This window comes from Ptychodera flava, chromosome 5 (genome assembly GCF_041260155.1).
Source record: "Ptychodera flava strain L36383 chromosome 5, AS_Pfla_20210202, whole genome shotgun sequence".
Taxonomy (NCBI): domain Eukaryota; kingdom Metazoa; phylum Hemichordata; class Enteropneusta; family Ptychoderidae; genus Ptychodera; species Ptychodera flava.
The window spans coordinates 33,987,242-34,014,692 of NC_091932.1; the positions used below are offsets into that span (position 1 = coordinate 33,987,242).

Consider the following 27,451-nt stretch of genomic DNA (forward strand, 5'->3'; position numbering starts at 1 on the left):
TAACCTTAGGTCATATTGGGTTGAAACGTGGTGTACGCAGGTTCCTTTAGGTATACTAAGTAAGTTACAGAGTAAGGAGTGTACAAATTGAGGTGAAACATGTATGTTTGCATTTTTGGGGTTATTAGTCCCCACGGACGAAGTCCGGGGGGACTTATAGATTGGGTCATGTCTGTCTGTCAGTGCGTCCGTCCGTGCATCTGTGCATCAGTCCGTTAACGCAGATATCTCAGACATGCCGTGGTCAATTTCTTTCACACTTTGCACAAGGACAGTACCCTACCCCATACAGATGCACGTTGATTTGTTTCACAATGCGATCATTTTTGGCCGTGTTAGAGGACTTTTTAGTTTACAACTCCATAGACTCCCATGTATAAGGCAGCTCTCCATAGACTCTCATGTATAAAGCAGTTCTACATGGACTCCCATGTATAAGGCATAGAAAAATAAAAATTTAGTTTCTCATCGTATTCATATTGCAAAAAGGATGGAGTGACACAGTTTTTAGTCCCCCCGGATGAAGTCAAGGGGGCTTATAGATTGGGTCATGTCAGTCCGTTCGTCCATCTGTTCGTCCATCCGTTCACGCAGATATCTCAGATATTTAGACAAAATGTCACGTGACCTCAGTGACCTTTGACCTGAAATATACATATTTGTCCATAACTTAGTAACCACAAGTGCTACATCCTTCATATATGGTGTGATGGGACACCTTATGACGCCACATATTGTACCTCATTAATTATGCGCATATCTAATTTTGAGCGAGCCAATAGAGCTTGATGTCTGATTTTTGGTAAAAAGGGATAACTTAGCAATACAATTTTTTTGACAAAATGTCATGTGACCTGAATGACCTTTGACCTCAAATATACATATTTGTCCATAACTCAGTAACCACAAGTGGTACACCCTTCATATTTGGTATGATGGGAGACCTTATGACGCACATACTGTACCTCATTAATTATGCACATATCTAATTTTGGGCAAGCAAATAGAGCTAGAGGTCTGATTTTTGTTATGTAGGGATTAATTAGGCCAGAGAAAAAAAAAATCTTGTTCATCGGATTTTTTGGACCAAGTTCCAGGAGCGGCGAGCGAAAATTTTTTTTATTTTTTTTTAGGCCGAAGGTAAACGCGGTTCTCTGGCATTTTTGCACAGATGCAGACAAGGCAAGATAATTGTTTCCCTTTTTACCAGAAATATCTCAGACAAGAAACACTGATACTGGTAACTGAATTCAATACTATATTTCCCAACAATAACATAGTGTTTGCACAACATATTCTGAGTATTTCAACATTCTCTCAGAATAAAACTGAAATGTACAGCAAATCACTGAAATCCAACAATTCAGTATTGTCCTTTAATATTGTCCTGGTGGGACCTAGCATCTGAGTTTTTACATTTTACTTTGACCCCATGTTTTGGCCTCTTTACCACTGTCTCTACACTACACATTTTACACAATGGTCTAACAACACTGTACTGTGATCGGAGTGAAGTTATATAGTCATCATTCAGAAGGCTGTCTTGTACTCCACAATAGAAACAGCAAGCTTCAAATGATACTTTAACATCGACGCAACCATGTGTTTTGTCATTGCCGTAAATTTTTATACTTTCGATGCAATTTTCATTCAATCGGATGCACCGTATGCTGTCACGATCTTGTTGAACAAATCGCCGAACGTAATATCAGGACAAACACTGAATAGCGTCTTTGGAACTAACTGTTGGCCATCACGTCGAATGTTGGCGATCAAATTAATACTCATGATGTGACATGTACTAACCTTTACAAAACGAGGAAATTTCTGGCCAAATCGACCCATTTTGCGCCCTGATTCGCCAAATTCAGACGTCTTAACAACGTGTTGGCGGTCAAATATTAAAGTCAAAACACATTCAAAATCCCGTGCCCGCGAAAACCCAACAAAGTGTAGGGCGCCACCAGCGGTAGTACTAAAAATATTTGTAATGCGGAAGTAAGAATTTGCCGCGATCAAAAAAAAAAAAATTTCCAAATATGCCAAAGTAGAAGCGGCGATTCCGATGAACAATTTATTTTTTCTTCCTGGCCTTAGCAATACAATTTTTTTTGAAAATGTCACGTGACCTCGATGACCTTTGACCTTGGTTATACATACACACACACACACACACACACATATATATATATATATATATATATATATATATATATATATATATATATATATATATATATATATATATATATATATATATATATGCATAACTCAGTAACTGCAAGTTCTATACCCTCCAATTTTGATAGGATGTTAGACCTTCAGATGTCACATCTTGTACCTCATTTATTATGCACATATGTATTTCTTGGTTGGCCAATACAGCTAGAGGTCTTATCTTTTTCCCGATTTAGAACCACAACTTAGACATGCCTCATGTATTTCAAATTGGAACAACGAATAGACCTATGTGCCACTAGATCTCAGCATATACACCACAGTGATACTTCTTAATGACCCCATTCCCCTGCCCTATCAAGACTAATACTCCTTTTACAAGTGGGGACTATGTCATTGTCAATGACTTTTTTTTTCAGTGTTTAGTCAAAAAATTTTCCCTGAGACGGCTTGTCCGATTGCTTTGAAAGTTGGTATCCATGTTCCATGGGATGACTATAGTCAAGTTTATCAAAATTGTAGTGAAATTCTCTTGTTGGTAATATTCGGGGATTTTCTCCAAATTTTGGGTCAAAAAACTACTCATATGATATCTTTGATATTTGTATAACGGTTCATAAGCTTTATCGAAATGTGATGTATTGAAAGTCTGATGATATCCACAATTTTGTATTTTGGGGAAAATTTTTGTCATTTTTGGTTTAAATAATTGTTTCTCAAAAAGTACTCGTCTGATAACTTTGATATTCAGTAGACATATTCCCATGGATGATCTTAATTTAATATGTCAAAATTATGATGACATATGTAATCAAGTATTTTTGCAGCTATTTTTGCTATTTTTGGTCAGGCTAGCCTGCAATGGTTGTCAAAGATGTCCTCCTCCATCAACACATATGTCACAAAAGTTCTCTATATAACATAAGAGGCTCTATCTTCTGAGAAATATCTTCAATTTTGTGTTTTTGTGAAGTTTTTTTCGGAATTTTTGACGGGAAAAAATACAGAAATAGTTCGTTGTATTGATTGGAAATTAGGTTTGCAAATCCCTACAAATGTTCTCATACATACATTGCATGTTAGAATGAGATAAACAATTCTGATATTTTTATTATTTTTCTTTGTCGATCTTGGTAAAAATATCCCTACAACAATCACTTCCGATGCTGGTTGAAATTTGGCATGAAAGTTCCATTGAGTCAGTACCATTATATATTCAGATTGTGATGACGTGAACAAAATTAATAAATACTGTGAAAAAAATTGTTCTTATTTTATACCTTCAGGAACATAGAGTATACAATGGTTATTTAGTAAGCATTTTATATGGTAATTTAAAACTGTATTTGGTATTGAAATAGCAAAGCTGAAGGTGATTTTAGCAGGTTTGGTCTCCAAGAAGTATATTCCATAGGTTTTTCGATTCTCTCTCTCTCTCTCTCTCTCTCTCTCTCTCTCTCTCTCTCTCTCTCTCAGGGATGACGAGATCGATGTTTAGGTGTATAAAGGTTGTAAATAGTTTACATATTTTACATTTTCTGCCATTTGAAATCATAATTTACATCAGAGACTTCCGAGTGCAAAGATAAGGAAAATACAAAATTTGACTTTATTAATATAAATACGAAAGTTAACAATAACAAATGAAATCTAATCGAAGCCTTTTTTCTTAAACTTATCTGTAACTGCGCTTTGAACTGTGACAAACTTTCGGTATTCCTATATAGATGAAGGAATACTATATCCGATTGTAGAAGTACGTTATACAAACTACATATCTTGCTGCTGTCTGAAAAGTTGGAATGTACAAATCAGCGTTGCCAGAACTCCGAGTATTGAAGTGATACATCTAAAAACGTGGAAACTGTAAATAATCACGTGAAAAATCATTCATTATTTTTAATGTTGAACAGCGACAAAATAATTAATAAGTAAATCCATACATAGCCCATTGACGTGAAAGAAGGAAGCGAGAAGAAACCGTAACATGTACTACCAATATAACCCTCCCAGCTCTCTTCTCAAGTTTGTATAACAGTCGTTTATTTCCCATACTGTAATAGTACACAACAATAAGTAAGTACAGTAGGAAATTAAAAGTTCCATTATTCCATCTTTCACCTATTCCTCTTCTGTAAAAAGAATAATCTCAAGTGAGGTTCCATGAAAGGAAATAGACGCATTTCATTCTATAAATAAACCCATTGAGTCCTGACAGTTGAACAGATGAATGAAAACTCGTTGCTTGAGCCAACGTTACAGAAACATTGACGCTTTTATGAGCGAAAACATTGGGGCTATATCCTCCAACTTGAATAAACGCAAGAAACGAAATATTATATTCGCCTTATCCCTTACACACAATGCGTATCTGAGGGTGTAAATCTTACATGAAAAAACGGAACAAAAGCCGTTTTATTGTACAAGTAAAATAGCAAGGTTGCTTGTCAACTCGAAAGAACGGAGACCATACTTCGTTTTTCTAACCCACTGACGACGCTCGGCTAAACGCATGACTAGACTCTGAGTGTATAGGTTTGAAAACCATTTAAAAGTGCAAATGGAAATTGTAACGGCCGGTTTACTGTGTATTGTGTTAAACGAAAGAAAGAAAAAGGGCAAGCGCGCCGAGTATCGAATCCGTGGAACTTTGCAGTCAGTTCATTTTCTAATGTAGCTATTCAATTAAAAAAAATAAAATGAAGGGTAATTATCAAAATTTGATTTAAAATATTTTAGGCGAGCAGATGAAGAGCATTTCAGCCTTTTTCTAAATATATTAAATTTTGCCACAAGTTAAAGTGTGAGAAATAGGGAGGATGGTACATTGCGGCAAATCAGAATTTTGCTTGGAAAACTTCATTCAATATTTGAAAATCATATCTTTTTCAAAATGCTGCTTAGCTAACACCTGATTATTTTCTTACTTTCCAAAAGTCAACCATATCCTAATTTCTATTAGAGTTTAGGCGTGGTCTATATTCCCTCCGGAACGTAAATAATGGACACCTCGAAACAGCCAATCAGATTGAACCAAACAGTGACGTTGACATATATCACTAATAATATCAACCAGTGTGGTGGCTATCAGGTGTGCTTGGATCTAGTGTGGTGTCATCCGTTTTGACTACAAGTCTGACCTCCCGCAAGTCAATGAATGTTTCAACTTTCGCAGACTTGATTTTTTGGTGGATATTACCGCTCAGTAGATGATAACAGCGGAGTGTTGGCATCTCAATTTCGACAGCCAACGGTTCAACGTAAACCGGGAGGAGCAGCAGGAACTCAGTCAAGGTGAACATCTTTACAGTCCGATGTTAAATATCTTGACCGTCATGGCATTTCAAGATAGGAAAACTTCCTGTGGCTGAATAAAATTATTTAAATTAATGTTCTTGGAAACGGTAGCCGACCTGGTTTTGTGTGAGGCCTAGCAGCTAGGCAATGTTGCCGTGAGTGTGTGGGGGTTCGAATCCCATTTGGGTTATAGTAAAAAATATATTTCTAAAATATGTACAATTTATTAGTTCCCTCATCACAGTAATAGGGTACGAAAGGAGCGCTAGTATTTTAACGAAATGATAGACGGCGGCCCGTTGATCAACTTCATATATTAGGGACTGGACACAAATTACAGGGGGGGGGGTGGGCCGGTGTTTTTTGGGGGTGGGTCGCCATTTTTCGCGCAAGCATTTTTGAAGGGTCATAAAATTTTGTGCAAGCCTATGGGGGAGGGTCACCTTTTTTCATGCATCAAAGCTGAAATTGCATGTGCACGTTATGGAATACTGAAAAAAGAAAAAATACCTCCTGGCATTTTCATTTTCTGCCATTACCATTTTCGGCACGCCCTTCGGGCGCAAATTTCAGGTATAATAAACAATGTATTGATGATCCAAACAGCCACATTGATTTAAGTTGTCATGATTTCTACTTATTCAACACTATTGTGCATAACTGTCCCCTATAATGACTCTTCCCATAACAATTTGGGAGATTACTTATTTGACATCATTCTCCCATTGACAATACATTGGGTATAGGTCGGTGTCAAACGTTCATGTCGCTGTATGTACATTTTTTAATTTTTTGAGGACATTGACAGAATACAAACTGTTCAGAATAGTGCATAGTGTCATCAATAACAACTGGAAGCTTCAGGTCGAACAACTTTTGAATAACAATTTAGGATCAGATAACCTATGAGTTATTTGTAGTTTCCTCATAGCCTACAATGTATAGTGAATCAACATTTTGGTGAAATTCCAAAATCAAATTTCTTGCACAACAATTGACTTGAAACCACTCTAGCCTAATCATGAATATTAATACTAATAATTAGGTGTACATAAATGCACAGGTTTACCAAGTTTTGTATTGGAAAAAAATTATTCATAGTTTCATCATAGACTGCCATGTATAGTGAATGGACATTTCAGTGAAATTCCAAAATCAAATTTCTTGCACACCCATTGACTTGAAACTACTCTAGTCTAATCATGAACATTAATACCAATAATCAAGTGTACATAAATACACAGATTTTCCTATTTTTGTATTGGAAAAAAATTATTCATAGTTTCATCATAGACTGCCATGTATAGTAAATCGACATTTAAGTGATATGCCAAAATCAAATTTCTTGCACAACCATTGACTTGAAACCACTCTAGTCTAATCATGAATATTAATACTAATAATTAGGTGTACATAAATGCACAGGTTTACCAAGTTTTGTATTGGAAAAAAATTATTCATAGTTTCAACATAGACTGCCATGTATAGTGAATGGACATTTCAGTGAAATTCCAAAATCAAATTTCTTGCACACCCATTGACTTGAAACTACTCTAGTCTAATCATGAACATTAATACCAATAATCAAGTGTACATAAATACACAGATTTTCCTATTTTTGTATTGGAAAAAAATTATTCATAGTTTCATCATAGACTGCCATGTATAGTAAATCGACATTTAAGTGATATGCCAAAATCAAATTTCTTGCACAACCATTGACTTGAAACCACTCTAGTCTAATCATGAATATTTATACTAATAATTAGGTGTACATAAATGCACAGGTTTACCAAGTTTTGTATTGGAAAAAAATTATTCATAGTTTCATCATAGACTGCCATGTATAGTGAATGGACATTTCAGTGAAATTCCAAAATCAAATTTCTTGCACACCCATTGTCTTGAAACTACTCTAGTCTAATCATGAACATTAATACCAATAATCAAGTGTACATAAATGCACAGATTTTCCTATTTTTGTATTGGAAAAAAATATTCACAGTTTCATCATAGACTGCCACACAGTAAATCGACATTTAAGTGACATGCCAAAATCAAATTTCTTGCACAACCATTGACTTGAAACCACTCTAGTCTAATCATGAACATTAGTACCAATAATTGAGTGTACATAGATGCACAGATTTACCTACTTTTGTATTGGAAAAAAATTATTCATAGTTTCACCATAGACTGCCATGTATAGTGAATCAACATTTCGGTGAAATTCCAAAATCAAATTTCTTGCACACACATGGACTTGTAACCACTCTAGTCTAATCAAGAACATAAATATCAATAATCAAGCACACATAAATACACAGATTTGCCAAGTTTTGTATTTAAAAAAATTATTCATAGTTTCTTCATAGACTACAATGTATAATGGATCCACATTTCACTGAGTGAAATTCCAAAAACAAAGTTATTGTACACAGATGCATGTGTTACCACCCTCTTCTAATCAAGCAAATTATGTCAATTATTCAGGGTCATATATACACAAATAGTGCATATTTTTAATTCTGAAATTTTTTTTTACAGTTTTGTCATAGACTCCCATGTATAGTGGATCAACATTTTATGCGAAATTCCAAAAACAAAGTTATTGTACACAGATGCATATTTTACCACCCTCTTCTAATCAAGCACAATTATGTCAATTATTCAGGGTCCATATATGCACAAATAGTGCAAATTTTAATTCTGAAAATCTTTTGACAGTTTTGTCATAGACTCCCATGTATAGTTTTGTCATAGACTCCCATGTATAGTGAATCAACATTTTGACAGAAATTCCAAAATCAAATATCTTGTTCACATGTGCACTTGTAAACAACCCATGCTAATCAAGTATATCTATATCAGTTATTAAACATCTGTATATGAACAGATATAGCTAGTTTTATACTGGAAAATACGCGTTCGTAGTTTTCTTATAGTCGACTACATGTATAGTGAATCAACATTATCGATAAAATCTAAAAATTACATTTTTTGTACAGGCATGCACTTTTTACCTGCCACTTCAAGCAAAGTACATTTACATGAATAACACACATATGATTTGATATATTTTGGACAACGCATTATATCGGCCACATTTTGCCTTCCTTTCGGGAGGGCGACTTAAAAGTATAGTCAGAAGGGGGTCTTTAACACATTGCAGGTTTTTTTGGGGGGTATTGAGTAACAGGGGAGGGTCACTTATTTTCATGCACGGATAAGGGGGAGGGTCACTAATTTTTGTGCATGAACTTTTGAAGGGTCACTATTTTTTACGCAGCGGTTTTTCGAAAAACACCGGCCCACCCCCCCCTGTAATTTATGTCCAGTCCCTTAATTTTGCACCGGAGAAGTTGCATGAGCATACCGGTGGCGAAAATGAACAATTCAATCATGTCAATCCTTTCATTTATATCGGATATACTTCCAAATATGTACACTGTCGGGAATAGGCTGATTCATAATCAGGTGTCGAAGAGCCAGGAATGTACAGTGAAACATTCATGAAATTGTGATTAGCTTAATCGTAATATTCGCGGGAATGCTTAGACATCAATCTAGTTGTCATGATAACTCGTCTCGTGCTCCGCCTCTTCTTAGCATAGACCACGCCTAAACTCAAATAGGAAGTCGGAAAATGGCAAATTGGAAATAAGGTCCCACCTGCAGTTTTGAAAGGTGATCGGCATCACACAAAGTTATCTAACATCAATGAAAATAGGCACTTTTCTAAGATAACTATCATTTACAATGACATTTGTATATGAAAATACTGACTGTCCGCAAAGTACCATCTTCACAAGAGTTTTTACCAATTCTCTCGTTTCACCGGCGTTGAAAACTTGTTCATTTCGAAAAGGGCCAAAGCGCGCTTCATCAACGTGAAGAAACGTTTGAAAATTGATGATTAGCCTAATTCTAATTTCTATTTGTATAGATTATATCGCCTTTCTACGACAAATGCGACATTGCAGACGCTCGACAGCATGACTCATTATCAAAGAAGCTGGTCAACCATATAACTTACCGGTCGATCGGTTAATCAATGAATGCTACCCGAGGTGTGAAAGCTGTCATCTCACATATATTTCAATCTGTTTATGAAATGGTTATTTCAGAGGCCGAACATCGCCCTAGTCGTAGAACGGAGTCATATTCGGCACACCACGGGTATTCCTGTTCCTATCCCTTCCATTCCTCATTTGACATGGTCAACCCACCTTTATAATTTCAAGTTGTACGGAATTGAGTATGTTTTCAGCCCCTTTCAGGATCAAACTAAATTTTTTGGACACCAAAAGATGAAAATGCTGTTTGCAACGACAGTTTGTTCATACGACATTAAGACTACAGCGAAAATACTTTCTTATTTCAGAATTTTTTATTACTATTAGGATTATGTTTGTACAATTGCCTATTAGTTATGTCATCAACTTGGTTCAGCAAACTAGCACAACAACAACATAAAAACAAATGACAAAATTTTAAAGTCATAGAGCGATCACTCCCTACGTTTATTTGTATACCAATTGATCAACTTGGCTTTTCCTTAAACAACTTAGGTTTGCCACCCAGTAAGGCTATATTTTGGGAAAATGTAAACAAATCTTGTGGCTTTTTTTATTAATTCTTTTCTTGTTCGAACTCAATTTCATATTTCTTGAGCCATAACATTAATATCTCAGAAAAACTGTCATAGACCAAACCTGCATGTACACTTTAAAATTAAATTTCAAGCTATTGAGTGCTGTTGTTTCAGAGAAAACAGACACTGAGCAGGTAAGGAAACACTGAACAGCTAATACCGATCCGTGTACCACCTTCCGCAATCATCTTTTGGTGCATGGCACTCTGATCTGAGGCTTCTTGATGTTTTCGTTGTTTTACTGCAAAACAGCTGTACATGTATTTTCCTAATTTGTTCAGTGTCTGTCTCTCTGTCCATCGTCGATGTTGCATTCTCATTGTCATTGTTTGAGTAAATTGCAAATGAAATATATATTGGAGAGCCGATTCATGACGTATGAGTGGTATTTAGGAAATTTAAAGCGCAGTGGTCGTCGCGCTGCCCGTGCGCGTTTTTTTTGTTTGATAAACATAAATGTTTGTAAACATAAGTCTTGCCAACTTCAATTGGAGTGAGATGGGGCGGTCCCTCACTTTGTTAACGCCTTTGTAAGACTCAACATCATGCACTAGTAAAATATTAAGATCGGAAACGAACTTCAGTGGTGTATTTCTATCTATAAACTCATGTAAGGCTACGAACATTGAGAGACTCTGCACATTATGTCGCCGAGTTTACTGCACGCAGTCACAGTGAACAAATGGGTTTGATCACGCGGTCACGCTGGTTGTACACAATGCTATGTACAGCACGGTAAAAATACATCACTAAAATGATCAACACTGTATATATATGAAGACCAGGAACAAGCACAATGCCTAAACACAAAAATTAGACTCAAGACCATGATCGGCAAGCCAGAGCAGCACAAGGGAGGTGTTGTTGCTTCGATAATGGAGAAGGTCACCGCGTTGACGTTTACTCAGCTCCATGGCTCGAGCGAGGCCCATTCAACTGATTCAAGGAAATCATGATCAAATGTGATCTCAATCCAGCGTGTAATTACTGTTCAATATTCAGAAGATATTTAACTTAGATTAATTGACCTTTATTGCGTGTTAGATTTGGAAAGGTGGTATGCTTGTGACAAATCAGCCGCCATATTATCGACAATATCGCAAACATACCAATCAACCCGTAACCTCATGCGGCATTCTCGGATATGATGTCAACGGGGGGGGGGGGGGGGGGGGGGGGACCCCTCAGGAGCATGCGCAGTGCGACGACCACTGCGCTTTAATTCAGTTCCACTTGTTGTTCTTGATAAAGATGCCATTTCTTTAAATACGCGGTTTACTTTGATGATTTTATCCTCTTCAAGTTAATCACTGTCACAGAGCAATAATACAATAATATCCTTTTCAAAAGCTGCTCTATGTCACAAATTTTGATGAAACTATCAGTGTTTTCTGACAAAATATGCCTTATTGAAAATGCTCTTCCTGATAATATAAGGGCATCGATACTTAAGAACCAATTTATGCACTACTGTCGGAAGGCTATCTGTTTCACAATTTACCGATGTATAAGTTAGTTGCTGTGTTTATATTTGCGTACTATATGAAGTGTTTTGTTAATAATTACGCATGTGCGAGTGCTTGGTGAGCTTCACAGTGCCATGCCTTCGCGAGGTTAAATAGCTCCGTACGAAGGTTACAGAATTTACCTAGGATCGAGGGTTTTGATCGAAGAAGAAAGAATGACGTTTTGGGGAATTTTCTGTTATTTGAATAATCTAAAAAAGGTTCTATATAGAGGCTACAGGGCACTATACAAGTGACAATTTTTCAAATTAAATATGTTCGAGTAATTTTGTAAACATTTTTAACAACACTCTGTAACTTTTTGTTGTATTACTTGAATTAACATCATGCAAACGCAGCTACATTCTTAAACCCCCTTCTCCAATTTTCAAGAAAATTAAATTCTCCACACTTGGTTAAACTTTGCTAAAAAGTGACCATCTTACAGCCCCTTACACCTCGCTACACTTCGTTACGCTCGCTACACCCCTTTCTCCAATTTTCACAAAATTTTACTCCTAGACTTGGTTACACCTCGCTACATGTTCTTAACTACGCTACAAGATTGGTGTCTCTCTGGCGAGTAAAAAGTGACCATCTTACAGCCCCTTACACCTCGCTACACTTCGTTACGCTCGCTACACCCCCTTCTCCAATTTTCACAAAATTTTACTCCTAGACTTGGTTACACCTCGCTACATGTTCTTAACTACGCTACAAGATTGGTGTCTCTCTGGCGAGTAAAAAGTGACCATCTTACAGCCCCTTACACCTCGCTACACTTCGTTACGCTCGCTACACCTCCTTCTCCAATTTTCACAAAATTTTACTCCTAGACTTGGTTACACCTCGCTACATGTTCTTAACTACGCTACAAGATTGGTGTCTCTCTGGCGAGTAAAAAGTGACCATCTTACAGCCCCTTACACCTCGCTACACTTCGTTACGCTCGCTACACCCCTTCTCCAATTTTCACAAAATTTTACTCCTAGACTTGGTTACACCTCGCTACATGTTCTTAACTACGCTACAAGATTGGTGTCTCTCTGGCGAGTAAAAAGTGACCATCTTACAGCCCCTTACACCTCGCTACACTTCGTTACGCTCGCTACACCCCTTCTCCAATTTTCACAAAATTTTACTCCTAGACTTGGTTACACCTCGCTACATGTTCTTAACTGCGCTACAAGATTGGTGTCTCTCTGGCGAGTAAAAAGTGACCATCTTACAGCCCCTTACACCTCGCTACACTTCGTTACGCTCGCTACACCCCCTTCTCCAATTTTCACAAATTTTACTCCTGGACTTGGTTACACCTCGCTACATGTTCTTAACTACGCTACAAGATTGGTGTCTCTCTGGCGAGTAAAAAGTGACCATCTTACAGCCCCTTACACCTCGCTACACTTCGTTACGCTCGCTACACCCCCTTCTCCAATTTTCACAAAATTTTACTCCTAGACTTGGTTACACCTCGCTACATGTTCTTAACTACGCTACAAGATTGGTGTCTCTCTGGCGAGTAAAAAGTGACCATCTTACAGCCCCTTACACCTCGCTACACTTCGTTACGCTCGCTACACCCCTTCTCCATTTTCACAAAATTTTACTCCTAGACTTGGTTACACCTCGCTACATGTTCTTAACTACGCTACAAGATTGGTGTCTCTCTGGCGAGTAAAAAGTGACCATCATTACAGCCCCTTACACCTCGCTACACTTCGTTACGCTCGCTACACCCCCTTCTCCAATTTTCACAAAATTTTACTCCTAGACTTGGTTACACCTCGCTACATGTTCTTAACTACGCTACAAGATTGGTGTCTCTCTGGCGAGTAAAAAGTGACCATCTTACAGCCCCTTACACCTCGCTACACTTCGTTACGCTCGCTACACCTCCTTCTCCAATTTTCACAAAATTTTACTCCTAGACTTGGTTACACCTCGCTACATGTTCTTAACTACGCTACAAGATTGGTGTCTCTCTGGCGAGTAAAAAGTGACCATCTTACAGCCCCTTACACCTCGCTACACTTCGTTACGCTCGCTACACCCCCTTCTCCAATTTTCACAAAATTTTACTCCTAGACTTGGTTACACCTCGCTACATGTTCTTAACTACGCTACAAGATTGGTGTCTCTCTGGCGAGTAAAAAGTGACCATCTTACAGCCCCTTACACCTCGCTACACTTCGTTACGCTCGCTACACCCCCTTCTCCAATTTTCACAAAATTTTACTCCTAGACTTGGTTACACCTCGCTACATGTTCTTAACTACGCTACAAGATTGGTGTCTCTCTGGCGAGTAAAAAGTGACCATCTTACAGCCCCTTACACCTCGCTACACTTCGTTACGCTCGCTACACCCCCTTCTCCAATTTTCACAAAATTTTACTCCTAGACTTGGTTACACCTCGCTACATGTTCTTAACTACGCTACAAGATTGGTGTCTCTCTGGCGAGTAAAAGTGACCATCTTACAGCCCCTTACACCTCGCTACACTTCGTTACGCTCGCTACACCCCCTTCTCCAATTTTCACAAAATTTTACTCCTAGACTTGGTTACACCTCGCTACATGTTCTTAACTACGCTACAAGATTGGTGTCTCTCTGGCGAGTAAAAAGTGACCATCTTACAGCCCCTTACACCTCGCTACACTTCGTTACGCTCGCTACACCTCCTTCTCCAATTTTCACAAAATTTTACTCCTAGACTTGGTTACACCTCGCTACATGTTCTTAACTACGCTACAAGATTGGTGTCTCTCTGGCGAGTAAAAAGTGACCATCTTACAGCCCCTTACACCTCGCTACACTTCGTTACGCTCGCTACACCCCCTTCTCCAATTTTCACAAAATTTTACTCCTAGACTTGGTTACACTTTGCTACACGTTCTTAACTACGCTACAAAATTGGTATCTTTTTGGCGAGTAATGACGCGACTGCTCTTTTACAACTTTACTGCTGTATTCCATACTGAATATCTACATACATCACCTCAACATATCTTGAAACTTATCATGTTTAAGCTTTCATCCATCGCCAACGTACCCTAGTATAGTTTTTATATTATTCGTAGGGGTCACTGGTCCTTCAAACAAAGTTCAGGTGACCCTCTCTCTTTCGCTACTCTAAACTTTCTTTCTCTTATGAAAGGAATAATTATTCACGATATGTAAATCGATGGGAAGATCGAACTGTTCCATACAAGACACCCTATGTGAAAATAATCCCATCTTAAACAGGCTGCGCATTGATATATTTCTCTGTAATTAGACTTCTTTTCTAGCCTTCGCTACACTCGCAACACTTAAATACGTAGCGAGGGGGTAGTCTATAAAAAGTTTGCACCTCGGATCTTGCAGTGTATACAGTGACAGTGGATTGTAGCCCATGCATTTTTAGATCAGGGGTATTTTTTTCGTTAACCAGACAAAAAAAAGGCTATTTTTCAAGATTCTGCCTATGAAGTGAATTTTCTAGTCTTTTGATGTGTATACTTGCACACCTTTAATACCCAAGGAAACAGGTATAATGGACGACAGTGGGACTCCAAAGTTTTGTGACCCATTAACAACCCGTTCAACCCTCAGAGTTGTATGCAAATTTTAAAAGTCGCCATGACAACCTGACAACAACATGGCCTTTTCAGCACTAAGACATAGTGTAGCAGGGCTACAAATAGGCCATGGCCCTTCTGTCAGGAGGAGGCATAATTTCTGTGTCATTGTGATTGATACATTATTATCAAAATGCTACGAGAATGCGTTTTTATTGGCCATCGTTTCCTGTGTCTGTCATTCAAGTATGCCAGTTCAGATATTGAAACTTTGTTGCAAAGTTCCACCGCACGGCCGGTTGTCTTCGTAATTTCCAGAACAAAGTCATATTATGGCAAATTTTGTGCCCAGCCTGGTTTGACTGCATTTATCTAGCTCGTCCCAAAGTGACGGACGCATCTTTCAACCTTTCAGCTCGGTGAAAAACGCATTTATTCATTCGCCAAAGGCCTGTGGATTCGCATATTTTTGCACAAGTGCTACATGGACATAGGAAAAAGTTCGACTCACCCTAGCCCTCTCGATTGTTGAATAAAACCACGGTCCATGAGTTCTCGAAAACTGTAGTGTAGCATTCCAAAGTCTTTCACCCTGTTTTTTTCAAAGTTTGGAGAGGGCGGCATTTCCATCTGAATGATTGAACGACGTGAAACGCAAAATTCTATCGCATATCTTCCGGCAATATGTACAGTACCGTCAGTAGAAATACTGTATACGCTGCAGTGCTGAGTTACGTAAGCTTATAAGCTTATACTCCACAAAATGGCTACAGGCGGCGTGAACTTTCTGAAAGGATTTCCTAAACGTCCTTCTTGTTACCTTAGACACTCAAATGTGATATCCTGAAAAGTAATTCCAGTTTCTGTCAACATTCCAACGACACGATAGCGCGAGATCGGAGACGTTCTAATGTCACGCCACGCACTCCCAATAGCGCATGCTCTGATATTCGCGTCGCGTCTCTGAAGGGCGCGCGCGTGTTCCGACAGAGAAGAACGCGAATCGCAGGGTCTCTGCCAGATTACACTGCCAGGGCGAAACATGCGAAATGCAGAAAAATGTTTATTCTGCAATGCCAATATGACGCTTACGAAGTAAGTCTGAATAAGTTTTAAATATACAACAGAATGAATCCATTGTACATTGGTACATTGATACGTACAGGATACGTTAGGTTAGAGTTGGGTGGGGGTGGGGAATATTCGTTCGGTGGTCGCAGCATAGCACTGCAGAGAGAGAGAGAGAGAGAGAGAGAGAGAGAGAGGAGAGAGAGAGGAGAGAGAGAGAGAGATTGTTAATTTATATCGGAAATCTTTTTCATAGTCGTGACTTTTGATGGAAGAAAACTAAAAACAAAATTAAATTGAACCGATTGAACGTGTATCCGTAAAGTTCGCACAAAAGTTAAAAGTCTAGGCCTGCTGGTATCGCGTAAACTGCTTAGTGTCACTTTTCCGACAAGCATTTAATTACCCCTTGGCTTAATGATATCCCCCTCTCTCCGTTCAGTATAATGTATAATTTTGCGCTGCACGTAAAACAATTGGAAGTCACCCCTATTGACAAAATTAAAATATACAACACTTCTTTTTCAGAATTCCTACACAGCTTCAATGAACTGTTATTAGATTTCTATATAATACTTATAGCCCCTAAACTTGTAATAATAATAATAATAATAATAATAATAATAATAATAATAATAATAATAATAATAATAATAATAATATAATTTATTGCACCGCACCCTTAAGTGGAGCTCTGGACAGAGAACATATTTAAAGAAAACGGAGAGCATAAAGTAATTAGAGAACTGGGGATTGACCTCGGTGTGAACATGCTCATCTTAATACATATGGTTTTGTATTTTGTTGACTGTTCATCATAATTGTTTTTTACATCGATATTTTAGTCAGCTTATTTAATCTTTTCGAAAAAATCGATAAATAATTATTTGAACGATAGATTCATATCCGCCCATGTTAGTGTGAATCAAATGAACAGGGTGGCATGTGATCATTGTGCAACAATATGAAGAACAACGTTAAATGTCGTCTTGACGACATTATGCACGCTTTTCGAACACCTATCTATTGACTTTGAAGGGACAACTGGATGGCTTACATGGGGGCAATGGTCTTCCTGTGACGTCACATGTGGTGGAGGAAGTCGCGTACGTTCCCGTACCTGCTATTCAGCGGACGGATCAAACACGTGTATAGGAGCTTCCATGCAAACAAGGCAGTGCAATGACTGGAATTGTCCAGGTTGGTTTTTTCCCCAAATTGTATTTCACCCACTTGGGATTATGGTACAGATAGCATGCTAATATGGCATTTTGCTGTCGTCCAACGCTGAGATGTACTGTATTTTACTCTTTTACAATTCAAACAAAGATTGACCGATAAATAATTGTTGAATTACTGTAACGCGTGGTCTTCATATAAAAGGACACTGTCTTTTGACTAAAATTCTTTGTCGCTACACAAAAGCGAACATTCGTCTCTCTTGAACTTTTTGTCATCGCTTGAAAATGTAGAATCATATCACCCTAAAATTATCACAAAGACCTTATACTGAGCAAACAGAAACCTCATCGAAAGAGTTAAGAATGTTGCTCAATGACTGTAATGCACATCCGACAATCAAGTTTCTACTTTATTAATCACCAGTTATATATACGTGTATTAACCGGTGCATTGCTATTTTCTTACCAGACTGCTCCAAGTCTTGCGGATCCGGGACACTAGACTCTCAGTGTGTCCACTGTGTTTGTCAAGGTGACGTTATAGCCGGAATAGTCAAAGATGTCGCCGGGAAGCCTCTATCAGATGTATCTGTGTACAATGCCGATCTACCGATATCTCCCCTCACTACCACAGACCAGGATGGTTATTTCGAGCTGCTGGACTACTGCGCTGATGATCTCTCGCTGCTTTTCAGGAAAGACAAATTTGTCGATGCTGAATGGAAAAGTGACACTACAACGAGAAGGAGAAGAGATGTGGATGGACAGAAGTTTAATATCACGCTGCAACGTTTACGTAGGAGTTTTAGACTATAAACATAGAATAGGGGACGCGAATCTGATGAAAACCAGCTGTTGAGCTAAATAAGGCCTGCCTTTACCTTTGCTTTCCTCGTTCTGTTGCTGCCGAATCAGCAAGAGCACAAGACACAGCAAAGGTAAAGATAGGGCTCTTCGTTAATGTGTTCACATAGAACGTGTCTCTAAATTGAAAAATTATACTTTTGCCCAAAGCTTCCGTAAGGACACTTTTACTAATTCGCATTAAAATCATGAGTCAGAATCATACGTTATCATGCAAAATTTGGTATTACAGAAACAAAGTACCCCATTACCGATTCTTAAAATTGAAAATGGCCGCCATCCCTGTGTTAACTATACAAAGAAAAACAATGAAATTTTCGATCTTTACAAACTTAAGCCGGTGAAAAATTTAGTTACTCCATTGGCTTCAAAATGAGCCCCACCAGAGGTAGACCAAAAAGAGTCGTACACGTCTGAGAGTATTGTATCTCCCTGACCTTGAGCAAGACGCAGAAGTTTGTTTTAAGATTTCACGTAAAGTACGACAACTTTCTCGGTTTAATTTATTTCGTGATATTTATAATATATTTCATGCAAATGTTGTCGAAATGGCCACTTGTGAAAGGGCTTTGAAATTTCAATGACTATTTGCAATAATGGAACGTTTTAACATGATCTTCACTGATCTCAAAATACAATCTGAATTTCAGACGATTGGACGCTTTTTGAGATTTATTCTGTGGCTATAACAGTAAACACTTCAGAACCCACTGTTCAGGTTCAGCAAATTTATTGTACTTCAAGTCACTTTTCATTGTGTTCAATGTATTTCAGAGCCACCTACTATGCTGGAACATCCACAGAACAAGATTCGACTTTCTGGTCAAACTGTAACACTGTGTTGCAATGCCAGGGCCAAGCCACCTGTACATGACTATGAATGGTAAGATTTAGAATTGTAAGACAGAACTCGGGAAATAGAGAGTGATTTATGATTTGTGTTTATGGCCATGCAGTACTCTCTTTATGAGAACCTGCGCGTTTGTTTGTTGTCAACTACAATCTTCGCCCATCGTGTTTGACTTCATCGTCTTCCATGTAATGTAATACGCACCACTTCACGGTGATCGAGCCATGAAAATTTTACACACAAGCTTTTCCGTCATGAAAGCTAAATTAGAGAGAAAAATGAATGGCAAAAACGATATGGGTCACCAGAGTAGTATTCTAGTTATAAAGTGTTCAAACATTATCACTTTCCATTTGATAATTTTATTTAGCTTGATAAAATAGGGTCCCATGTGCTCTATGTACTGTAGTTGAAATGAAATAGAGTGAAATCATTCGTCATCATATTTGTTTATAAAAAATCTACAACCTGTAGTCCATCATAAATAATTCATAAACCAACCGTACCCTATCATCTGGACAAAAACCTAAATACTTGAAATAAATTAGCATTTGAATTAACACTCTGAAATTGATAATATTTTGTCACAAACTGTTAACGTTTTGTATTCCTCGACAAAATACTGCTTTCCACTATAGTATATATTGATTCTCATTTGTTTTGTAGTTATGATAAAACTACCTTCTGCATAATATGAAGAAGTTTCCATCAAAATAGTTAAATGTTATGTTACTATATATTCCTGAACAACACTGACACTCTTTTATCTGTAGGTTTCACAATGATATCATACTAGACCGGGACATCTACAACTACAACAACACTTTGACCTTAAACGGACTGACGACTACTGATGGTGGCATATATACGTGCAGAGCGAATGGTGAAACTGGTTCTCAATACTCTTTGCCAGCGACACTGACTGTGTTAGGTGACGAGAAATACTCTATGGATTTACAAAAAAAAACTATAAACAAAAACAACAACAACAACAAAAACAACAAAAAAGACAAAAAAACACCGATGAAATGTATTTCAACTACTGCCGACAGTTGTCATAGTAGACCAGCATCCTTTTCGGTTCCATAGAGTTACATGCAGTCTAATGACAATCCTCGGCCGTCGTGTCACATGCAAAAATTCTCAAAAAGAAAAAAAATCACAATTTGGCAATGGCCGAGGATTGTCATAGTATACCAACATGCTTTTCGAGGAAGGAGATCCACAATGTTTTTGTTTTTCCTTTCCAAAAAAACCAAAAAAATATTTTTTTTCAATTTACTTTCTTGTCATATTTGCAATAGTTTTTCGTTTTTGCTTCGATATTAGGTGCTCCATTTAACACGAATTCTTTTGTTAAAAATCACTTTAAAATAATATTTACTATAAAACAAAATACATATAATTTTGACGTATTTTATCGGTGACAACTCCAGACCAAATTAAACATCGTGAAAGCTAACAAATATAAGTTTACATAATTTGCATGAGTGTACAAATGTAATATTACAGAAGCAATAGCATTTGACTTCAGAAATAAACAAGTAATAGCATACAAATCTCTATAAGTATAAAGAGTCCCATGTTAACATACACTGCGCATTGATATAAGTTTTGCTGTAATTACACTCCTTTGAATAGCCTTCGCTACACTGGCTACAATCGGATAAGAAATGTTTGACGTTGCAGATGATTAAATTTTGTAGCGTAGTTAACAACGTGTTGCGAAGTATAGCCGAATGTAGAAGTTAATTTTGTGGAAATTGGAGGAGGTGTAGCAGCTAGGTGTTGGATGGCACTTTTACTCACTAAAGAAAGACTGGTAGCGTTGTTAACAATATCATAGAGAAACATAGATAGAGTGGCAACGGGTATTGTTTAAGGTGTGAAGCGGTTACGTAACCCATCCATGTTCGCCTCGCCTCAGGTTGCTCTCGCCTCTCCTTTCCGAAGAGTGCCGACCATGAATCCTTCGGTAATTTTCGGATTTTCGCCAATTGTTAAGCAAAAGTATGTTCGGCAAAGTTTGTGTTGTTGTTGTCGTGTGGTGCTGAGCAGAATTGACGTGCTGGCGAAAACGGGAGTGTTTTGAGCTTCAGGAAAATGAGTTTTACCGTTTTAAAAATTCCTCTCATATTTTTATGAATATATAATGAGTGTGTTTGAACCAAATTTGAAAGTCTTTTATCGATACTGTCTGGTTTTACTCAATGGTTCACGGTCTGTCATACCCTCTTTACACGTGCGTCAAGGAAGGACATGTTTATGAAACTGCTGGCATGTTATGTTTTGATTGGCGTGAAGCAGTGTTTCTGGCCTGAGAGCTCACAAAGTAACTATGGTTGCTACGCGACTAGCAGTACGATGCCATCTCGTCGTATTTTTCGCATAATCTCGTGTAATTATCAACCACAAACAAAGCCTCCAAAAAGTTTAACACCTTTGGAGCTCATTTTAATATGAAAAGCCAATAGTCTACCGAGACGACCATGGAACAAAAGGCATGCAAGCGTTGCGACTCTGTCTATGTTACTCTGTGATAATATCTAGCAACATTCCTAATGCATTATTTTTAGCTCCGCTGTCAACGACGCGGAGCTTATCAAATAGGTTGATTTTCCGTCGTTGTCCGTCGTCCGTCGTCCGTTGTCGTCCGTCGTCCGTCGAGCGTCCGTCAACAATTGCCTTCTCCTCTGAAACCGCAAGTCCGATACACTGTAGAAGTTAAATTTTGTGGAAATTGGAGGTGTAGCAGCCGTAGCAGGCTGTAGCTAGGTGTTGGATGGCACTTTTACTCACTTAAGAAAGACTGGTAGCGTTGTTAACAATATGTACCGACATTCCTAATGCATTATTTTTAGCTCCGCTGTCAACGACGCGGAGCATATCAAATAGGTTGATTTCCGTTGTTGTCTGTCATCCGTCATCCGTTGTCGTCCGTGGTCCGTCGAGCGTCCATCAACAATTGCCTTCTCCTCTGAAACCGCAAGTCCGATTGCTTTGAAATTTTATATGCAGTTCACTTGGGGTAACCTCACTTAAGTTTGTTCAAATCGTGGTGAAATTTGCATATTTGTATTTTTGGGGCATTTTTTACTGTTTTGGTAAAAAAATCTTCTTCTCTGAAACCGCTTGTCCGATTGCTTTGAAATTTGATATGCAGTTTACTTAGGGTGACCTCAGTTAGATTTGTTCAAATCGTGGTGAAATTTGCATATTTGTATTTTTAAGGCAATTTTTGTCGTTTTTGGTAAAAAAATCTTTAAAAATCTTCTTCAAAACTACCGGTCAGATAGCTTTGATATTTGGTACATAGGTCCCTAGGGATGATCTATTTCAGATTTCTTCAAATTGTGCAGAAACATGCAAATTTGCATTTTTAAGGCAATTTTTGCCATTTTTGGTCAAAAATGTGTTCCTCAAAAAGTACTGGTCTGATAGCTTTGAAATTTGGTATACAGGTTTCTATAGATGAACTAAGTAATATATATTGAATTTCTGATGAAATCTGTAATTTTGTATTTTTGGGGAAATTTTTGCCATTTTTGGTCAAAAAATGTGTATTTCCAAAACTACTCATCTGATAGCTTTGAAATTTGGTACACAGGTTTCAACAGATGATCTAAATGACATTTATTTAAATTATGATGAAAACTGCAATTTTGTATTTTGGGGCAATTTTTGCCATTTTTGGTCAAAAAATGTGTTTCTCAAAAAGTACTGGTCTGACAGCTTTGAAATTTGATATGCAGGTTCCTACAGATGAACTAAATGTGATATATTGAAATTATGGTGAAATCTGCAATTTTGTATTTTTGGGGCAATTTTTGCCATTTTTGGTCAAATAATGTGTTTCTCAAAAACTGCAAGTCGATAGCTTTGATATTTGGTATACAGGTTCCAAGGGATTATTTTAATATATGATATATTGAAATTATGGTGAAATCTGCAATTTTTATTTTTGGGGGCAATTTTTGCCATATTTGGTCAGAAAATTTCATTCTCAAAAACTACTCGTCAGATAGCTTTGGTTGACATGTTCTTAGGGATGATCCAATGTGATATATTCAAATTATGATGAAATCTTCAATTGTGCATTTTTGCAGCTATTTTAGCCACTTTTTTCTGGCCACTGAAATGAGCTATCAAAGATTTCCACCTTCTTCATCAACATGTGTCAAAAATAGTTATTCTCTACATAAACACAGCGGAGCTATATCGGCCGTTAGGTCGCTTGTTGATAACTGTGATAGCGAAACATAATATTAAAAATAGGTCCGCTTTACACAGGCGTATCCTTCCATGGCAAGCACTCAAGTAAGCTATACTTTACTTATTTTGACAAACATATCAATGAAACTGAAAGCACAAACTTCACACAATGCGTTCTTCAATATAAATGAACACGTCTAATGCAATAAGCTTTATTTGTAGCATAAATTTAGCTTCGTTACTCTTTTTTAAATACAACTTCCCACCTCGCTTCTTGTATTAGGTGAAAATTGTGCAAACCACGTGATTTCCTGGCTGCTTTTTCTCCCGTTTTGAACAGTCTACGTCAAATTTTGTGAAATTTCACTATATAACAGAACGAAAATTTTGTTTGGTAAGAAAGTTCTTAAATTGTGAAGTAAAGTCGTTTCAAGAAAGTTCTTAACTTGTGAAGTATAGTCCTTTCAATTTTGCTTACCATGATTTTAATCACATTCTTTAAACCCTTGCCATTAAAGATTTAGATGGACAATGCAAAACAATACTGTCGTTCGTTTTTACATATACTGTAGTTTCATATGAGACATTACCTTTCATAAAAAAGTATCGAGTCCTTGACTTACATTAGTTTTATCATAAATACCAAATTTGCGTCTTTCTGCCCAAAATATATACCCCTTCATCTTTCATTCAGGTCAACTATTGCTATCTTATTAAATTTAAGATTCTCCATTGAAAAAAATGTACAGTATGATTGGGGAGGAATTATTGCTTTGAAAAAAGTGTGTTGGTTAAGTCACGACACCAGTAAGGAACAACCATGGAAATATTCCATCAAGACTGGTCTAGTCCAAGACCCCTAATTTGACTTTGAATCACTCATTCTACATTATTACTGTCTTTTAGAAGATGAAGTTTTAATTATTCTTTGATTTTCTTAGATTCTATGGACATGGCATGCAGTGCCACTCCCGAACAACATTTGCTGAAGCTTCCAGAAGGTTGCCAAGGTAACTCTAACGCCGGACCAAATTATCACGATATTGGAAAGTGCGCCCAAACAAAATGTCCACTGTCAACCGTTGATGGCAGTGTTTGCACAGACGCGCAGGAGCAGTGTTGTAGCCCTGTGTCATATGAGACGCAGGACATCGCTTGTGATACTTTCAACATATCCGTCCAAGTTGTTTCTTCATGCGGTTGTGCTAATTGTGGAAAAGGAACAATCACTGTGAGAGGGCGTGCTTCTGGACTCGACGAGGTTCCCTTGCCATTAGGTGAGCTGTATATGGAAGGAGAACTGCTGACCACCACTTCAGCAGCAGGTGATTTTACTTTTGAGGTAGTCAAGGGCAAAAAGCGATTGGCAGTCACTTTTCGTGATAAATTTAACCTGTTTGTGAGCGTGACGAAAATTCTCACTATAGGCGATGATACTAGCATTTTCCATCAAGTTTATCTCCAACGACTCCCGTCACCCGTAACAATCGACGCTTCAGATGTATCTGTCATACCACTCGGCGGTCAAAGTGCAAATGAGAGCAGTGTTGCTGAGTTAGAAATACCAGCAGAGGCATTCCGTAATGAAGATGGGACTCTCTACACGGGTGATGTTAAAGCTACACTGGCATTCTCTGATCCGGCTGATTCATCTGCATTTAATTTGTTATCAGGTGAACTTTCAACTCGCGATGTTGAAGGGAATCCACAAGCATTGAAGACATATGGCATGTTTTCGATGGATTTTCAAGATGACAGTGGCAATCCGCTCAGATTAGACGCCCCGATGAAGCTGTATCTAGATGTTGAGGTAGCTAATGTAGATGTGTCCTCATTGGATGACGAGGCAAACCCAAGACCTCACCTATGGTTCTTGAATGAAGTTAGTGGTGAATGGGAAGATATTGGGGGACTTGAGGTTGTTCAGGAAAAGAGGAAGAAAAGGCAGACAGAAACATTTCTAGTTGGGAACATTGAGGTAGTCGGATACAACCTGAATAGATTACCATATTGTAACATTGACAGAATTGAAACTTGGAGACGGCATTGCTATCTGAAAGTCAGAGCCTATGGTGATGAATCAATGGAACAGCCTTTAGCTGGTGTTCAAGTGACAGCATTGACCAATGACCTTGTCGAACGAGACAGGGTAGCGAATCAATATGATGGACGATTAAGTTTCTTCCAAAAGACAACAACGGGCCAAGACGGCAGTGCGTGCCTGTGGACTTTTTGTGCTAGGGATGACTCTCTGTTTTCAGTAAACGTACGAGCTGAAGGTGGGGTAGATGTCTTATCTCCGGTTCATCCAGACAGTGTGCCAGATAACAAACACCCAGGAGAGTGGCCAGAAGATTTACTGCAGACTTTCACTCTTCCAGAGCCAGCCGATGAGTCAGGATTTATGACAATGAGAGCTCTCACTCCACAAATGGCTTTCGAGTACCCTTGGTATGACAGATATTATGATCAGTATGACTATGAGAGATATGACGACCGAGACTTGGGTCCATTCTACTGGTTATGGCATTACACATATGGAGCACGGTCTACTTGTATGAATGCCGACCAGGCTGATAATCACCTTGTCTTTGTAAAGAAAGACAAAGGGCTCGAAGAAGTTGAATTTGAAGACTACGACTTTGATGACCCGACGCATCTGGAGAGAGATCGGACTGAGATGTCATGGTTCCCATATGAAGGTGACCAGAAAAGGGCTTGCTTTATTAAGATACTGGTTGACAGTGTAAGCAGCGAGCGCTTTATCATGAAAAGCAAAGGTGGTGACCATCCGGCAGTCAAGGATCAAGAATACGGTTTACGAATAGACAACTCCAAACCTAACCCTCCAGTCCCAGCATTGTCTAGTAAGACGGCAGCCTGTATTGAATTCAAATGTAGTGGTTCAATTCGGCGGGGTCATCCTGAGATCAACATACCAGCCATCGGTGAAATAGTAGGCAGCCCTGACACCACTTTGCTGGAAATAGCACCAACATCTGGGTCATCGTCATGTCGACTCAAAGCTGGGGATGATGGCGTCAATCCGGGACTGGTGTCTTTTGTGACAGCAAATGGTCTGGCAAGTAGCATCGATGATGATAATCCGACCTATGCTTTCAAAGTCCCAGCTGGCAACGTAAATGGGCCAAATACCGGTGTGTATGTAGGTCAGGGGCCGGGAAGAGATTGCTACGACATTGGCTATCACAACTGTATGTCTGGCGATGACAACGGATATGCACAAAGTTCTCCAGATAACCCAGATGTCGGCTGGGCCCTCCAGTACGAATGTCCATAGAGATCGAGATCTCTTGCCGTCATGACATGATCGAGATACCCTTATTGAGTAAATTGTATGCCGTCCATGTATACGTGCTGTACTCTGGGAAGAAAATATGATTATTTAATCGGGATGTACTGAAAATATGTGAACATGCGACTTAAAAAATAAGCAAATCTTATTTAATCTTGCCTTTTATCGCATTGCTTCCCAAATAATACAAGCTTAACTAACTCTTTTATCCATGTTATTCAGAGCAGACACTGTATATCATTCTGAATTTTTTCAGATCGTTCGTGTAACTTTGTCAAACACTATTGCAGGGAAGTCTATGGGAAATAAAATAAATAAAAATATATATAACATTGACATCAAGCATTCTTCAATAGATCGTACGCAGATCTTTTCATGCTGTCCTTAAAGCTGTGCCCCAGCCCGTGATTTTTTTTCAGACAAACGATAAAAATATGAACATTTCGTCCTTTGTAAGTCTCTTTTTCAATATTTTTGTGGGTTTTTTTTTTCAATTTTAATGTAACGTGTTACTTTTGTGGCTTTCTTGTACACTTTTCTTGTGATGCGGTGACTTTTTGTTTCACAGATCCGTTAGTGGATTTGTCCGTTGATCTATGTACCAAATAAAATAAAATAAAATAAAATTGTAATTCTCTTTTCCAGTTTTCCACTACGTGATGATTGGAAGAAGAATGTGCCAATTTTTCACGAAACGACGTTTACGATTTTAATTGGAAAGATATTTCTTAGTGATTCAACCCATAACGTACATTTAGTCATAT

General features: G+C 38.1%; 1 protein-coding gene across 1 annotated transcript in view; it reads left to right on the forward strand.

The window, feature by feature from the left end:
- Nucleotides 1–26,910, forward strand: part of LOC139133632 (cartilage intermediate layer protein 1-like) — a 77,953-nt gene extending 51,043 nt beyond the window's left edge. The window contains exons 3-7 of the mRNA XM_070700381.1: nucleotides 17,303–17,464; nucleotides 17,915–18,241; nucleotides 19,084–19,192; nucleotides 19,933–20,090; nucleotides 24,313–26,910. Of these exons, the coding sequence (XP_070556482.1) occupies nucleotides 17,428–17,464; nucleotides 17,915–18,241; nucleotides 19,084–19,192; nucleotides 19,933–20,090; nucleotides 24,313–26,672 (2,991 nt within the window). The 5' untranslated portion in view covers nucleotides 17,303–17,427 and the 3' untranslated portion in view covers nucleotides 26,673–26,910. The remainder of the gene's footprint in view (nucleotides 1–17,302; nucleotides 17,465–17,914; nucleotides 18,242–19,083; nucleotides 19,193–19,932; nucleotides 20,091–24,312) is intronic.
- Nucleotides 26,911–27,451: the final 541 nt, after the last annotated feature.